This window comes from Panthera tigris, chromosome C1, assembly GCF_018350195.1.
Source record: "Panthera tigris isolate Pti1 chromosome C1, P.tigris_Pti1_mat1.1, whole genome shotgun sequence".
NCBI lineage: Eukaryota > Metazoa > Chordata > Mammalia > Carnivora > Felidae > Panthera > Panthera tigris.
In genome coordinates, this window is record NC_056667.1 from 210,832,730 (window position 1) to 210,850,939 (window position 18,210).

Consider the following 18,210-nt stretch of genomic DNA (forward strand, 5'->3'; position numbering starts at 1 on the left):
AACAAGTCTGGAACTAAGGGTGGAACATGTTAGCAATGTGTTTTGAGGTTATGATGTCCCTAGGTACCAGTATGGCACCTGTAATATTCTCAGAGAGAGTGAACCTCCCCCTAGGAAGCCTTGTCTGCTCCCATCTACAACGTATGATCCCCAAACACCTATGTCTTGCCCAGACTTGTCTTATGATGTCTGAAGGACATCTCCATTTGGAAGTTTTACAAGAACCTCAATACAAGACACCCACAATTGCATGTGCCATCTCTCTTGACACCAGATCTGCTTCTTTTCCAGTGTTCCCTATCTCAGTATGGAATACCATTGTTCCATTCTTCAGACAGAAACTTAGGGATCATCAGTGACCGATCCCCTTCCCTCAACTCACACAGCCTATCAGTCATCCAGGTTAGTCAGCTGTACCTCAAACTTGTCTCTTGCCCATCCATTCCTCTCCACACCCAACACAAATGCTCCGGTCAGATGTCTCTTCTCTCTGGAGACAGAGCAACAGCCTTTAGTCTCAAATCTTTGCCCCAGTCATATTCCCATCACACCCCATCTCTCCAGGTGAACCAGAGGACTCTGAAAATGCAGGTTGATTTATCCTACTTTCTTACATTAAGCCAATAACTTCTTGTTGTCAGAAAGATTAAGTCAATTTTCCTTCCCATGACTCCTCCTGCCCTTCAATTACTTCAAAAATTTGCATAATGTTTTTTCAGTGATTTTAATTTTCTGATAATACTTGCTCATCTGAGCTTTGGCACATGCTTGGCCCTGTGCTTGGACACCGAAACTATTCTGGACAGTTTTCTTGTTCACTAATTTGGTGAAATCATGTGGAAATTAGATACTGTCTCAGAGAGGCCTTTTCTGATCCTTAGAAAGCAACAAGATGAGAGATGGGGAGAAGACATAACGCACAGCATCAGGAAGGCATGAGGAGAAAAAAGGGAGGTGGGAATAGACTTGGGGAAAGAAACAAACCAAGACAAAGAGGAATGCCAAGATATCCCAGGAGTGAGATACAGAAGGAGAAATGCAAGAGGCAGACACATGCAGGAAGGGTGAAAATGAGAGAGAAAACAAAGTGTGGGAGACAAAGTGTGCAAGGTTTCTGACAGTCTCTGTCACATTACTGGGCTGTGTGAGGCTTCCTTTTACTTTTGTAAAACCTTATGACACAGGCAGGCAAACTGTTGTAACCTCTGTTTTGTGGACAGGGAAAGAAAGCACAGAAAGGCACACTGGTTGTTTTTGCAAGGGCAAAATAGAAAAGGAAGAGTGGGCAGCAGTGGGTGTGTCACTGAGGGTGACAATGATAGGGAAACCACCTGGAAGTCAGGGTGGGGGCACAAAGGGAACATGAAGAGGAAGCCCCAGGAGCCCTAACAGGTGAGCCCCAAAAGAGTGAAACTGGGTCCAACATAAGACCCTCATTACCTTCATTAAGGAAAAAACTAACATTGGTGGGGAGAGAAAGCGTGGGAATGGACTCAACCACTTGGACTTGAAGACATCTAGAGTCAGAAAGCTCAAAAGGGTAATAGGAGAAAAGAGATGCATTATTACTGAAAGACAAAAACAAAAACAAGAGCGAAAAACAAGAGATGGGGGAGAAGTCCAGACAATGGAAGAGATACACTACTAGGAAACAGAAATGCAGGTAGGACCCTGAGAAGTGGACAGAGGAAGTGCAACAAGATGGCAGAAAGTAGAACGAGACAGCCTCCCAGGGGTGGCATGGAGCAGGCGCTCACTTTCCCATCCTGGTGGGCATGGACATGCTGAGGTTTGCTCCCATTGCCCTCCATGGTCCATCATGTCCCTGTTTCTCCACAGTGACCTATGATTCTAGAGCTCTGCAAATGACTAATGAAAGAAAACCAGAGGAGATGCCCAGCCTACTTGGAGAAGAGGGAGAAGGTAATTCTGATTTAAATTCCCAACCACCTCAATAAATCTGTATTTTCTAATCAGCACAAAGAAAAATCTTGCCTTTCGCCCATCCTACCATTCTCTTCTTCATATTCACGTACATACAGATGGCCCTGTGTCCATTTTCTGTTTTGCTTTTTTCAAAACTGTGAGAGAGACTAAGGATAACAGTGAGCAGAGCTCTTGAGTGGAGAGGGTATTCCTGCCTGGAGAACAAAGGGGGACAGGATATAGCAAAGGTAGGCTACAGTACCAGAACAGAAGGACCTGGGTGATTTTATTAAATGCCCATGAAAATCCAAATACCAGCAGGCTCTGGCAGCTGAGGCAATGAGATCGTTTTCAGCCTACTTCTGGAAGTACCAGGAACATGGAAATAAATTTTGTGAGTGATTGCTAGGTTTGCACTGTAGAAGGTCTTTTGGGAGACTGTTAGGATAGAGCTGTTAAGAGAAAGCCATATGGTGCTGTGGTCCATGTCAAGAGGGAAGAACTTTTGTCAATTTGGGGGGAAGCATCTGTGAGACTGAGGAAAATAGATGGAAAATAGATGGAAATTTTACAGGCATCCAGGAAGATAATACTCAGAGAAACAGAGATAGAAAAGGAGAGAGCGAAAGGCAACATGGAAAGGATATAAACTCACTAAGAGATGAGATACGGAGGTGAAAATTAGAGAGATTATATAATCATCTGGCAAGTAAATACCAAAATAATAATAATGCGGACGGAAGCACAACAGGAACTATGTAGAGAGTTATATCAAAATAATTTAAAAGTCAGCAAGGAGTGAAAATTGCTGTATAGGGAGGGAAGAAGCTGGGATCTTGTAACACTGATGTTTGAGTCTAGACAGGAGCATCTTCCAGCAAATGGGGTCTATCTCAGTAGTGAGTCTTCAGATTTAATCTCCCTAGTAAGAGAGTAGTGCCCGGCACACTGGGAGAGCAATATCCCTCTCCCTGTCAGTCTCAGCTACTCTCAGGTACCAGAATGAGTCTCAAATGCATGCCTGCTAGGCACACCTGACTCCCAAGGTCATCCATATATGTACCTGAAGGCATTTATCACAGGATCTTCTCCATCTGGATGACTTTCAGGAACTGACACTTCCCAAATTGAAACCAACAGCTTCTTTTGTGAAACTAGAAACTCCTTCTCCAGGGTTTGCTCCCTCATTCAAGGGAACACGAATGTCCCATTTCCTCTTGCTCCCATCCCACCCATTTTCTCCACTTTAGCATGATTGTTATTTGCAAGATGTCAGTCAGATCATATTATTTTCCCATATAAACACAGTGAGATTTGTTGCCTTAGAATTAAATCAGTTGTCCTTCCTGTGATTTCCTGTGTCTCCCCTTCACTGTAGGGCGCCACCCTATTTCTTCTTCCTCATCGCTAATGATAGTGTAAATATTTTTAGCGATTGTGATATTCTGATCTTTCTTTTATATGTGGGCCTTTGAGCAACTTTTCCGGGTGTTTGGTGGTGTTGTCTTGGCCTAGTCTGCTCCATAACCCATTCCGTGATCGGGTCCTATTGCACTATGTTAGGGATGCCTCTCTTGATGGCCAGCACAAGGAAGGGAGTAAGAAGAGAATGAGTGACATAAAGACACTAATGAGTATCAGGGACACAAGAGACAAAGACAGAAGCAGAAGAGACAGAAACACAGAGAAGCACGTGGAGACACTGGTAGCAGGAGACAAGGGCAGAGACAGAAGTAGTGAGCAGGGGCAATGGGAAAGGGGAAGAAGTAAGAGAGAATTAGATGTACACAAAGGAAGATGGTAGATGGTCCTCAGGCTCTGATGATAGTGACAAGATCAAGTTAACCTGCAGGCCAGGTGAGCCCAGAGGTGGACCAGATGGTTTGGGATGGGGACAGTTCTGCCTAGCAGATACCTGAGTGTCCATGTCTTCATTATGAGTTTTCTCACCATGATCTCCCCTGGTTGTGTACTGAAATGGCTGGCGGGTTTCATTCCTTCCTGCAGAGCATGGCCATGCCATCTGGGACATCAGTGATGAAGAAGAGCCTCAGGAAGTCTTGAGCTCCCCATCAGCATGTGGGCCAGGTAAGAAAGGGATAGCCAGCTCTGGGCTGTAGGGTATCAGGTGGCTGCATTCAGAGCTGAGCAACATGGCCTTTATTGTTGGAATAGATGCATTCCCTCTTAATGTTATAGTAGATAAATACTGGGAAGACAGCATCTTTTTCCTTCATACTCTTTATGTCTATTTATACAAAAGACTCAATATTGTGATTTTAACCCCTGCCCACCCCTTATTTTCTATAAAGAATTAGAACTATGTATTTATCTAGTGCTTAATATTATTATTATATTGTCATAACCTTGGGTAGGCCTCAGAAAAATGTGGTTCTGAGATCTACTTTCCAGGAGGAAAGACCAAGGGCTCTCCAGCCCAAATTACAGTTTTTGTCACATATCTGTCATCAGGTTTTGGATTATGTTGCACTTTTTTCTTTTCAAAGGACTTGAGCAAGCGAGATTTCCTCAGAAAACTTTAGGACTTAGCTAGGGAAACTGTGGCTATTCTTCCTTAGAGATAAGACATGGAAGCACAGACAAAGGATACTTGTTCTTTCCCCCAAAGATCAAGTAGGAGGAAGAGCAAAGACCTGTGCCCTGAGCATCTCATTGCAGGTAGTGGCTGTGTGAGGCTAGCAGGGGTCAATGTGGTGGACACACATAAGAGTCCAAAGGGATACCTGTGGCTCCTAAGGGGACCAGAACAAGGCCTAATGCAGAGAGAGAGACTTCCACTTCACTAATAAAGAATGCCACTAGGGAGGGGAAGAAGTCAAGAGAGACAGTGACAGAAGGAATGGATCCTGCTATGGGGATTAGAGAGACCTAGAAGAGCAGAGCTAGGAGGAATAAGAAAAGAAAAGATCAAGGTCACCATTGAGGAAAAAATGATGGAAAAGTAAAGAGATAGAAGTCAGGGGAATGGAGCCCACAAAATCAAAGATGCATAAATATTCTCCTAGTGCAGAAGCAGAAATGTTTGGAGGCAGATCTATGGGAAGGAAACAGAAGCAGAGAGCAGGAGAGTTAGGTGATGGAGATGGAAACAGAGGCAGAGCAGGGCTCTGTTGGATCTCAGATGGGGTCCTTGAAGCAGATGTCCCTTTTCCCAAAGGGCAGTTCACCTGCGCTCCGAAAATCTTGGTTTGCTTCCTTTCCTTGTTTCCCTTCAGGGTCCTGTGATCCTGAATCTCCTCAAATGACCAGTGAAGAAGCACCAGAGAAGGTGCCCAGCCAAGTACTATATGATGGGGAAGGTGATTATAATTTCAATTCCCATTTCACTGAATCTTTGTTTCTCTGTCTGCAAGTAGGAAAATCTCCCCTTACTTCTCCCCACCTCCACTGTTCCCCTTCACTTACCCATACAGAAGAAATGTGTAGAGCCAAGTGAAAAGGATCAAAAATAGAGAATTAGGTGTATGGGATGGGAGGGAGATGGGTGACCATTCTCAGCCTCTGGTGATAGTGGCATGAGCTATGTCAACTCCCAGCTCAGGTGAACTCAAAGGCAGGAGGGTATGAGGGCAGGGACATTCCCACCTGGAAGATACTTGAGCCTCCTTGGTGGTCTGTTTTCTCAGGATGAGTTTTTCTACTATGGTTTCCATTGGTCCTATGCCAGATTTGCTAATGGATTTTATTCTATTCAACAGAAAGTAGCAGTGACTGTTTAGAGATGTATTATGAAGAAGACCCCCAGGAAGATTGGAGCTCACTGCCAGAAAGCGAATCATGTAAGAAAGGGCAAATGGCAGGATTCCCCCCCCCCTTTTTTAATGGCTGAATAATATTCCTGTGTGTGTGTGTGTGTGTGTGTGTGTGTGTGTGTGTGTGTGTGTGTATCCACCACATTTTCTTTATCCATTCATCTGTTGATGGACACTTAGGTTGTTTCCATGTCTTGGTTATTGTAAACAATAATGCAATGAACATGGGGGCACAGATATCTCCTTGACATAGTTATTTTGTTTCCTTTGGATATATACCCAGAAGTGAAATGGCTGGATGATAATGGTGGTTCTATTTTTAATGTTTTGAGGCTCTCATACTGTCCTTCATATTGGCTGTACCACATTACAGTCCTACCAACGGTGCACCAAGCTTCCTTATTTCCATATCCTCACCAGCATTGATGATCTCGTGTCTTGATAATCTCTTTTTCTTAATATCGACTCCGCCATATAGCATAACCTAATAATAGGGGTAATATCTCATGATATTCACAGTTCCTGTGATCAGGGAAGTGGATCCAAGGGGACATTGAGAATTAGAAAAGATTATAGTAATTGCATTAGGCACTACAGAGAAGTGAGATATACCTACTTTGCTGATTGCTTGCAAATCTTGAGTTATGCATAGTGTAGACGTACTAATGTTCACATCAATTATAAACTGATTATGTGTAGAGGCACCTGGGTGGTTCAGTCAGTTGAGCTTCCGACTTTGACTCAGGTCATGATCTCACAGTTCGTGAGTTCAAGCCCTGTGTTGCTGACAGCTCAGAGCCTGGAGCCTGTTTCTGATTCTGTGTCTCCCTCTCTCTCTGCCCCTCCCCTGCTCACACTCTGTCTCTCAAAAATAAATAAACATTAAAAAATTAAAAAAAACATAAATTGATAATGCTTAGGAGAATTTTCTAGGAATTCTAAAGTTATTCTTTTCTTTAGTACACTTGATCTGGTAGTTTGATTTGCAGAATATATATCTACCTATTAAATTTATAGGGATTTTTTTTTAAGAAAAGGAAGAAACTATTAGATGATGGTCTGAAAGTAGCAGTAAGTGGTTGGGACATGGGAACTTTCGGTCATCTCTCTCTCTTTTGTAGAAATACTATCAGGGGCGCCTGGGTGGCCCAGTCAGTTAAGCATCAGACTCTTGATCTTGGCTCAGGTCATGATCTCCCGATTCGTGAGTCAAGCCCCCCATCTGGCTCTGTGCTGACAGTGCTGAGTCTGCTTGGGATTCTCTCCATCTGTCTCTGCTCATCCCCCACTAGCACTCTCTCTCTCTCTCAATAAATAAATAAACATTAAAAAAATACTATCAAATGCACTGTTTACTCTTGACATGCCCAAAGTTGTCAATGAAACATAAAGTCATCTTTTGTGAAATTTTGCCATTTACTAAGATAAGTGCAAGAATCATTCTGCAGGTACAAAGAAGAAGTAGAGTTCTGTCAGTGGAAGACTGTGGCTTTGGCCAAGATACACCTATGACAAATAGCAACAAAGATACTATATGCAGTCATTAGTGCAAATGGTGTCCTGCAAGTGAATGTGGTATTGGGTTCATCCAGAGAGCAAAGACTACAATGGGGACATAGGGTTGATTACATGATAATAGTTGACCTCAGATTATGATTTACTTTCAAAAATTGACAAGAGGGTTTGGTGGGGGACTCAAGACCAAGAGTGACCAAATATATTTGCACAAATTGGCTACTGTCTAATAGACCCACATCTGTTAATTAGCTTTGGATAGGGGACTTATCAGGTCTATGCCTCCATCTGTTTGCTTTGGATCACTTTCTTCTAACATTCAAGAAGCACAAGAAAATCAGGAGCAAACACACATAAGATAAGACTTTTGAAAAATAGACAAAAGTGAGAGTAAGTGAAACAGTGGAAGAATAAAAACATTACCAGAATATTTGCTAACTGCTGTACCTCCAAACCAAAATGTCTAACTACTTTGCATCTAATTGCATACACATCTTTAAACAATAAAATTAATTCAGAAGTAAGAACTCAGTGAAACAAGTCAGAGCTCAAGTCACTGTTGAGATGGATTGATGAGGAAGACCATCTGAGTTGGGCACAAGAGGCTGTGGATTTACACCTATTGATCCACGGGTCCCACAGGAGATCCCTAAACAAGACTCTTCAGGATGGTCTTGGTGGGAACTCCATTTTTGAAGGGCTAGACCATCGTACAACATCTGAAGTTAAAAGAGGGATTTATTGCTTGCTGAGCAAGGCACATGGTGGAAGCAGGTACTGTACTTACAGGACACAATTTTTTTAAAAAGAAAATTGCTTTTATTAGAGTTTTGGGAAGGCTGTAGTTCAGGGGCTACAGACTTTTAGAACCAGGGAGAGTTTACAACTAGGTTATCATTTAGTCATAGACTCGGGCTTTCTGGAGAGTGGTTGTTGTTGATGATTGGCTGATTTTCAGAAGTGTAAAGCTGTCACTAATTGCCTGGCTTTAAATGTGGTTTGTGATGTAAATAGTGATTGGCCAAATGGGATGAGTTTAAAACTCATTCTGGTAATTACTTTTTTACAATTTTCAAAGAACAGCTGGTTTTTTCCTGGAAGGATAGGATCTTTTTATTTTATTCTTAGAGCTACAGATAGAAATGTGAGAGTAGAGAAAGCAGAATGAGGTACAAAAGATAGGAAAAACATGGCTTTGGCAGCTCTTGGTTGTGATTATGGGAGCAGGAATAGTCTTTTCCCAGAAAGCAGCTCATTCTAACTCAGAATATCAGGGTGCAACATGAAAGCACCAAGAACTCTTCCCTAATCACTGTCTCAGGATCCACAAACTGTAATTTTCTTGCTTCTCTTTAGCATATGGTGAACTAGAAGCTGTCCAAATAAATAGTGAGGAAGAATTAGAAGAGCTTACTTCCAGCCTACTACCCTATGATGGACAAGGTAATTATGACTTAAAGAATAATAAAACCAGAAACAGAAGCTGACAAAGAGAAAAAGACAAGGAAGGGAAAAGCAAGACTTAAAGGAAGGGCCAGAGATGGGTAGGGCCAATGAAAGGTTTTGGAGGAAGAAGTAGAGAAGTAGAGATCCAGAAGGGTACAGAAAAGGGGATCACCGGGGTAAATAAAAGTCTTCATACATCACAATTTTGGCCCAGGAGCAGAGCCACCAGCACATGGAAATGAGAAGTGTACCTGTGTTATGTGCTTCTCAAAGGATGTGCCAGAAGGTCCAGAAGCAAGCACTGCAGACAGCGAAGCATGTGCCATGATAGGTAAAGCCACCTGTGGGTGTGGGATGGGCATGACTCTATGGGCACCACAGACCCAAGTAGGATGGTGTCAGGTGTTCTGGCCCATCCCAGTATCTTGTTCCCTGCTTTGCTTGACCTGACCCCTTTGACAACAATAGAGAGGCAAGAGATTATTATAAAGTCATGTTTAACAAGATGGTCCCTGCTGATTATGCATGAATGATGTGGTGGAAATATGCTCTTAAAGATGGCAGTATCTCATTGACTACATTAGTCTTAATCATAAAGGCTTGTATTCATACAGTGATTTCCACCCTGTCACAGCCAATCTCCTGTGGAGATCAAGAAAGCCAACCATACTTCTGCTAGTAGATAATAGTGTCATTTTGTCACAACCTTACAAAATTCTCAAAAGACAACTGATCGTGCCACTTAATTGCCATGAGGAAAGACTATTCTTGACCTAGCATATATTTTTGATGGATGCCCTCTAGCATGTCACTGGTTTACAGAGTGATTTCCTATACATGTTTGGACATAAGATTTTATTTAATCCTCACAAAAATCTTAAGACCTAGACAAACATCTCTGAGTAGACTGAAGTACATAGGTATTTAAGAGTGTTTTTCCAATTACTATTGAGAAATAAAGGAAGGCTCATTCTGGACTCCTTCTAAAGTCAGTAGGTTTTTAGTCCCTTTAGAAGGAAGAGAGAAATGATAAACCCAAACATCTTTGTAAATTCAAACCTTCTGCAGTTTGAGTAATCCTAACATTGGTAACTTTTATTGATTAATTTCTGTTTCCTCACCCTCACCTGTGATTCTAGATACTGTGGATCTTAGAAACAACTCTACTTCGGGAAAACTCAAGAGGAAAAGAAGTAAGCGTGCATAAGATTTTACTTGCTTTTGATGTTAGAAATGAGTTTTTTAATGCTAGCGTTATTATTACTTACAATAATAAGAGATAATAATAGGATGTCTGTTTAAAGATGTCCATATCTTAATTGCTGAAATTTGTAATCTGTTATCTGACCTGGCAAAAGAGATTTTACAGATATAATTAAGCGAAGGACCTCGAAAGGTGAGATTATTCTCGATTATCTGGGTACACTCAATATAATGGAATAGGCTTTGAAACATGGAAGGTTGTTCCTGGCTGTTGGGGTAGAAGGGTGGCTATGGAAGATAGTCACAGAGAGATGCCATGTTGCTGGCTGGAGGAGGAGGAAGATGGAGGAAAGGAGCCAAGAATATGGATGACCTCTGGACACTAGGAAAGTCAAAGAAATGTATTCTACTCTAAAGCCTCCAGAAAGGAATGAAGGTCTACTGGAACCTTGATTTTAGCCCAGAGAAACTCTTGTCAGGCTTCTAATTGACATAACTGTGAAATAATAGTTTTGTGTTGTTTAAAGCCACTAAATTTGTAGCCTAAGCTATAGTTTACCATGTTTGCATAAGGAGGCAAGTGAATGCTTGGTTTTCACAGAAAAAGGGCAATCCCATGGGCACACGTGGTGGCCCTGGAAGGGAAATGTTTGCAGTTGTTGAGGAACATACATCAGCCAGGGGAAGATGGACAGTGCCTCCAACGTGGGCCCCTGGCCAGCTATAAACCTTAGACTTCCCAGTTCCATTTGTTGCATTAAGTCCTTGATTTGGGGGTAGGATTTGGCTGCGGGGAACTTCCTGAGGACAGTCCATCTAATCTGTCCTCTTTGTCCATCATACCAACCAAGTGGCATCTGTCTCCCTTCCCCAATGACTGAGAGTGGAGGTGGGGATGATGTCCAGAGGGATCTTGCACAGAATGTGCAGAAGTTGGGGCCTGTCTCTGTTTTCTCGTGTCTGATGCAGAATGCCAGACTCAGCATCTCTGTGGTAAGAGGCATGTACCAGGGTGGTTTCTCTCTGGTGGTAGGTTCGGGATAGTTCTGCAAGGCAGATGTCATTAATGTTCCTCCTTCCTCCATTCTTACTAGGGTTTCCCAGGTCCCTCTTCAGATGCCTGGATTTTTGCTCTTCCTTTACTGCCACAAAATCTGTGTGTACCACTCAGGTGGCTGGAACTTCATCTTCCTTTCCAAATCATCTCCTATTCCCACTCAGACCCTTTATCCAGATGGCCAGAAACAAGTGGAGTAAAGGCATTTGCATAAAATGTAATCAGAATTAAATCTGAATCCCCTGGGCTCTCTGAAGGCTGTGCCCTCTAGGCTGGTAGGGGAAACGATGAGGCATCGTCTCCAGGAACAGGCAGAACAGAATCCTGAATTTTCAGAATTGGTCTATCTAACACCATTAATCCTCCACTGCTTTGATCCTGATCATGATGCAGTAATGAAGCTGATCCTTTCTGGGGACAGCTGCCTTCAGTGACCAAAGAGCCTTCCAGAAGTGCATGGACAGGAAAAGCTGAGGGACATAGAGTCAGACAATCTGTGCATTGGAAGTAGCTTTTTGGATAAGGGCACACCATTGCCAGACTACAAATGGTTCATGTCACTCTCATGACACCTGTGAGTTTCTAGAGTCACCATGGTGTAGCCAGAGTCAACTGGTCTGTAAGCTGAGGCATGGATGGTGTTGAGGCACCACCCATGGGCCCAAAAGGCCTCAAGGCCTGATAAGTGTGCTGGGAGCAGTTAGGGGTAAAGCCCCTTGGGATGTGGCTCTCCCCACCAAGAGACAAACTGGGCAGTTTCTGGGAGGAGTCACAAGCCTGGCATGCAGCTGTAGCCCCTACAGAGGGCTGTAAAGGGTCATGGAAAGTTGAGGTGCCAATGGGGCAAGACCCCTGAATTCTTGAACATACCATTTCCCTTGGATGAGCAAGGCCCTTCCTGCCTTTAAGTCCCAGAGTGTGAGTTGACCCACCTACGAATGGAAATCTCAAGTGGGAGTTGGAAGGCCTCCTCCATGGATTGGGTCTTCACCCTTAGCAGTAAAAATCTAGTAGTTGGCTATTGTTATTTCACAATAGTAACAAGGTACGAGCTCTGTTTACCCAGTGCCAACGGTCTTCTCACGTGCCTGTATTTTCACATCATTCACAAGAATGCAAAACACAACACATAACCCGCTGAGGATTCTTTACATTCTCCCGGAACTTCGAGCATTAGATGGCATGTAAGTGGGAGGATTTGGGTCACAACTGCACGTACGGAGACTGCTTAAGTCTCCACGTCAAAGCTGAGAATGGCTCTGAATCCCCAGCACGGCGGATTATCTGTGACACGATCCAGCTGTGAGGAGTGTGCCTCCTTATTGCACATTTGAATGTACCAGAAAGACACTTGAAGAGGAAACATACTGCTATATACCCACAACAATGATCATTCAGGTGAAGGCACCAGCAGGAATTTATTTTCCAATTTTAGTGGTTTTTTTTTTTTTTAATTTTCAAAGGAAGGTCATCTCCTATAGTCTCCCAAGTCCGTGCAGAATAAAGCAGAACTCTGCAATCAGCCTCACACTGCTGTGCTTGTAGTTAAGAATTTTGCCCTGTTCTGTGGCCTGTAAAAGTACTTGAAAACTATCAACACATATGGCTTTGAGAATTATATTTACAGCTCTGAATGATTAACTTTATTCTCTTTTGTTCGAAGGAAAAAAGAAAGGCCATTGCTGGACAAGACATAAAAGGAAATTTCAGAGAAACATATCCCAAAAAGGTAAGCCCTTGAGCTGCTTCCTAGCAGTGGTGTCCTTAGGACATAAGCTAAGCCACTATTAACAGAGGCCTGAAAACACAGTGGCTTCCACACAATCGTTTAGTTCTCTAACATGTAATCACCCAGAGCTAAATGATTCAGGGAGACACTGCCATCCTCAATATGTGGCTTCTCTGCTGGCTCGAGGAACTTGTATTAATTTGGTAAGATGTTCCACAGAAAGACAAATGCAAAAGCAGACTGTGTAGGTGTGTGCGCATGTGTGCATGTGGTAAAAAGCAAAAACATGTAACTACAAATGTGTTTTTATCTGTCTACAAATTCTTATTTGTACATATTGATCTGTATGGAGAGAGACATAGATATAGGGGAAAAATCAGTAGATGTTCATCAATAAAAATATAAGCAGTAGTTGAATATATATGGTCATTGGAGTTGAGGTGTTTTTTTATTTGTGGTTTTTAAATGCACGTGTTTACATTGGAAATATTAAACATGTTCAAATTTTGCAATGAAAAAGTATTTAAATAGTAAAGAGACAGCCTTGGTGGTTCAGTCAGTTAAGCATCCAGCTCTTGATTTCAGTTCAGAGCCCACATTGGGCTCTGCACTGCCAGCACAGAGCCTGCTTGGGATTCTCTCTCTCTCTCTCTCTCTTTCTCTCTCTCTCTCTCTCTCTCTGCCATTTCCCTGCTCATGTGTACACATGTGCACACATGCTCTCTCTCTCTCAAAATAAATAAACATTTAAAAGCAAATAAATAGGAAAATATACAAAGACAAAAGCTTAGGGGAATATTGTTGAATAAGTTAATTATGGCTCTCTCTAGAATGGTGATGTTTCATACAATTTTCATTTTCTAAATTTCCAGTAGTATATATGTATTACTTATTTTTTGAATTTTATTGTACTTTTATTTGAGAGAAAGAGAGCATACATGTGGGGTGGGGGGAGAGAGAGAGAGAGAAATAGAGAGTGAGAGAATCCCAAGCAGGCTCTGCACTCAACATGGAGCCCAATGCAGGGCTCAATCCCAGTACCCCAGGATCACAACCCAAGTTGAAACCAAGAGTCAGACACTCAACTGAGTCACTCAGGCACCCCTATATGTACTACTTCTAATTGGACCCCTGAAATCTTTTATTTCAGTAGTGGTTTAAAGAACTCTTTTCTTTTAGACAATGAGAGTTAGACCTCATTTTCCATATGATGGCCAATTTTGAACCAGATCGATAGAGTAAGATTTCAGAGTCCAATTGAAAGTTATTAATTTTCACCAATCTCTATATCTGATGTTCTTCTAAATTTACATGGTTTCCCTGTTGGCGAATGTGTACAATTTTGTTGGGAAAGAAAAACAAAAGTGGTTGCATCCATTTTAAGCACACTTGTTTTCCGAATGCCAAATTTTTGGATTTAATTATCATACATTTTCATTTAGGTCTCTGTGTACATAGATAAATTCTAAACCATTTCTTTCCAAAATACAATGAAATCTTATATGTCATTTATAAGTCCTCCTAAAAGTGGAGCATGTACTAGACTTCTCTTTGAGATCCCTTACCATTAATGTGCTTTCTTGTCTGAGTGAACAGTGAAAGGGGGTTCAGAATTGAATCTGGTGTTCACTCACTTACTTGCTTTTGGTCTTTCATGTCAACTCCTGTTTTGTCCAACTCTGTATCTTCCCCTGCTTATCCCCTAGAGAGCAGCAACACTCCTGGCCAGTTGGTCTCCAGTGGGAAAAAGGGGAAAATGCATCTGCGAGAACCTGCCAAGATCAAGGGTAAGATAAAGTTGGTGTCATTTACACTTGGCCTCAGGGGCAAATGCGAATTTTGCTAAGGTTTTGAGGAACATAGATCCTCCTTAATTTTTTACTAGGCAACATTACCAGTCAAATTGGAAGCTATGAAATCTAGAAAGCAAACAAACTCATTTGGAGCCAAGGTTATAAATTGCTTGCATTTATATTATAGTTTTTATTTGCCCAGGACCTAAAATCCTTTTCTTGAGTTTTATCTGCTTTTCATGGAAACTTCTTTACCTTACATCATTGGCTTATGAAAATGGCCAGACTTGGTAAATTACAAATGGAAAGCAAGTTCATTTTCTCACTGTTCTTTCAAGTCTGCCTTCTGGATGAGTTTTTCTTGTCTTGGGCGTGCCTGATGGCGTTCTTTTTCCTTGTCCCAAGAGTGAAATTCTCTTTCCATTAGTTGGGAATTCTTTCTGTACTACATTAAAATGTCAATGTTTTCTCCATTTCAAAGTGCTTCCCCTCCTTCAGCCTGAGCAAACGTTGGTCTGGGGCACCTGTAGTGCAGAAGTGGCACGGTCAGATTCTTCTCACATTCTCTCTTGGCTCTGCCCCCCCCTCCCCCAGTCAAGAGCTGCTGGTTTGGGCCCCTCCATGATTAGGGGGGACAGATGAGAGAAGAGAGATAAGAATATGGAAGTGTCTCACGTGACAGCTCTGAGATAACATTGGGAATGCAGGGTACACAGTCACTAGCTCTTTCCTCCACAAGATTCTTTCATCAGCTTCTCAGTGTGGTCTGGCGCTACTGCTTGACTTCTTTGGAGAGAAATGTAGACCTTCTTCTGCTGCCTGGATGTGAGTGAAGAGCCAGAGCTGGGGTAACCTGTTCCCCCAATACTTTGTATGGTCACATAGGTGGTTTGGTGCATTGCCTCTGTGAATAGCTTGAAACTAAGACCATCAACTCACCCTGGTTTGCCCAGGAGAGTCCTAGTTTTGCCACTGAAAATCCTGAATCCTGGATACCCCTTAGTCCTGGGTAGACTGGGACAGTTAGTTACCCCCATTAGCACTTAGTGAATTGTTCCCAGCTATTGAAACTTCTTCTAAAACTTTGGGAAAGCAGGAAAAAATTTAAAATTCTGCCCCACTTACTATTAGAGATTAATTAATACCAAGCATAACAATTAAAAAAATAACCTTAAATTATATTCTGACTGCCATATTAGAGTTTATGGTGGGGGATTTTATTATTAAATGGGTATTACAAACTGGGAACACAAAAAATAGTTACATCCTGTCTTGCTTAGTCAGTCTGTTTTCAAAGTAAAACACAATAGTGCTGTATTATGAATTAGTTGGTTTTAAGATCCAAATCTCCTTATGCCAAAAGCTCCACAGACTAGAATGGACTTCAGTGTATTTCCTTTTTCTGCCTAAGAATATTAGGCCTTACAGGTTTGATGAAAGGTAAATCTAACAAAGCCACTAGTTCCAGGAAAGATGTAACCAGAGAGAGACAGAGAGCAAGAAAGAACTTTTTATTTGTTGGATTGTTCAAGACTGTGATTAGAGTTTGAGTGCCAAGCCTGACTGGCAGTTAGGAGAGGCAAGAATAAGCTGTCTGGATCTCTTCTTACTGGGTTGTGAGCATGGGCCTTCAGGAAAGAGATGAGGGAGAGCAGCAGAGAGAGTCCATAACTACTTTGGCATCTTGGGTGGAGAGGAGGCGAGGAGGGGCCCCTTAGAGAACCATACCTGGGTCTATGACCTTCTATCACCTGGTGACCCCACTTTCTGGAGAGAGGAAGCAAGATGGGGCAAAGAGATTAATCTGCCTTTTTGAGAACCATATTTCCACCTTTTTTAGTAGTTATCCTTACCCCATGGCTAGTATTACCCAAGTCTTCCACCTTCTTATAGAAGATTCTTATAGATTGAGTTCATAAATCTTTGTAGACCCTCATTTGAACTGCTATTATCTTGGTGAAGTTAAAACAGAGTGACGACTTGCCAGTCTGTAGCTTGTTTGATGTTGTGATAAGGTCTAATTATCAATATTTGTACATGGGGCCATTTTGGTCTTGAAGAAATGAAAACCCTCTCAGTGGTTGTTTAGGCTAAAGACCAGAAAGTGGAATTACTAACCAAGCAATTGGTCCATTTTAGGTTTGATTGAAAGAAAGATTCTTTTTACTTTGCTGGTCTAATATGCTTGTAACCTGCTGACATTTTACAGCACTTAGGACAGGGTAGTCTAGAAAATATTTCCTTGTGGGGTCTAAATAACCTAACCCAGTACCACCAGGTGATAGGGCATTGAACACAGAGAGGAGAAAAGGAATTTATCCTTCTGTCTGAGAAAATAAACCACATTTGCATGATAGAAAACACTGAGATGCATATCCATAGCCAAAACTTTCAAAAGGAAGAACATTCCTCGCTGCAACATCTACCAGGTCAATCCTTAATAACTGCTTGAAATTAAGATTTTAGAAGACTCAATTCTACCCAATCTTCTTAGGTTAACCTTCTTCTGGTTAGTTTCTTAGATTCTAATATCTTTGTCAAAACCCAGGTGGACAAAGCCTTTGGTTTACTATTTACTATTGCTTTCAGCACAGATGTATAAATAACTTCATTCAAGGTGATGTGGAACATGTGTCTCACCTGTGAAGCTCACCGTAGAGTTTCCCCTCACAGAACTTCCATTTCTATTTCTCCGCAAGAAGAAACCTGAAATGCCTTCACTTAATTTTGTAATTTTTGTCTCAATTTTCCCTGAATATTTTAGTTTCTTTAATGGCAGTGATCATCATCTTGATTTCATATGTTTGTTGAGAAGACTAAGTCAATTAGTAGATGTACAATTGGCACCTATTAAGTACTTAACACATAGTTGCTTGAGATATAAATGAAATGCTGATTTCACTTGTTTGTTTTACTAATGTGAGATATGACAAATAAAATACAAGATGAACATAAGATGACCTATCTAATTCTTGGTATCTTAAAACTAGGGATTGTGTATTTTTCTTTATCCGTTAGACAGACTTTGGAGAAATTATATTTAAATGGAAATTTTGGAAAGCGCTAATACATTCAGTGATTATATTTTTCTATTTTCTCAGGGAAAAAGAGAGGCAGACCTCCTGTTTACTCAACTCATGGTGACAGAGCCTCACGGAAAAGAGTCCGGTCAAAAGGTAAAGAAGAAAAAGGGAATAACTTCAGTAACTAAACGGCTATTTTCCTGTGCTCTGTGATTTTAGCAATAAACCCACTTCCCTAACTGCTTTGCAGCTTTAGTAGCTGTTGAGAGATGTATACAATTTGAATCATTTTCAAACTATGTCAGGGAGAGAAAGAAGATAATCCCATAAACAAGTAACTTGGTCACCAGGACTTGCAGGTCCAGGGGCCACTACAGGAATGCTGTCCCCACTGAACTGACAACTTCCAAGCTGGGAATTGTCTGTTGCCATACAACCCACAAATTATTTAGCTGATCCTTCTCTTGCTACATCAAGAGTCACAGGTTGCACACCAGCCAAGAGTAGTGGTCAGTAGTAGTCTGTGCCTTTCTCTACTTTTGACTGTGTGGGCTTAGGCCTGTCACTTGACTTCTTTTGCCTCAGTTTCTTCATCTGTAAAGCAAGAGAGTGAATTAGGCTAACCTTCTTGTTCATTGCAGTTCTGATAGTCTACCTGGATCAAAACTGGACCATGGACAGGCCCCCACCTCCCATCTTGGCTCTAAAACATTGGCTGGAAGGACAGCATCAGCTACACATCCTC

General features: G+C 41.8%; 1 protein-coding gene across 20 annotated transcripts in view; it reads left to right on the forward strand.

The window, feature by feature from the left end:
* LOC102972180 (nuclear body protein SP140) overlaps positions 1 to 18,210 on the forward strand; it is a 65,314-nt gene that overhangs the window by 35,158 nt on the left and 11,946 nt on the right. For 19 of the 20 annotated variants that reach the window (XM_015537857.2, XM_015537856.2, XM_015537860.2 and 16 more), the window contains 10 exons: positions 1,840 to 1,923; positions 3,934 to 4,014; positions 5,163 to 5,246; positions 5,646 to 5,726; positions 8,571 to 8,657; positions 8,875 to 8,991; positions 9,800 to 9,853; positions 12,584 to 12,649; positions 14,356 to 14,436; positions 17,544 to 17,618. In XM_015537857.2, coding sequence (XP_015393343.1) covers positions 1,840 to 1,923; positions 3,934 to 4,014; positions 5,163 to 5,246; positions 5,646 to 5,726; positions 8,571 to 8,657; positions 8,875 to 8,991; positions 9,800 to 9,853; positions 12,584 to 12,649; positions 14,356 to 14,436; positions 17,544 to 17,618 — 810 coding nt within the window. The remainder of the gene's footprint in view (positions 1 to 1,839; positions 1,924 to 3,933; positions 4,015 to 5,162; positions 5,247 to 5,645; positions 5,727 to 8,570; positions 8,658 to 8,874; positions 8,992 to 9,799; positions 9,854 to 12,583; positions 12,650 to 14,355; positions 14,437 to 17,543; positions 17,619 to 18,210) is intronic. The other variant, XM_042995572.1, reaches the window with a different exon arrangement.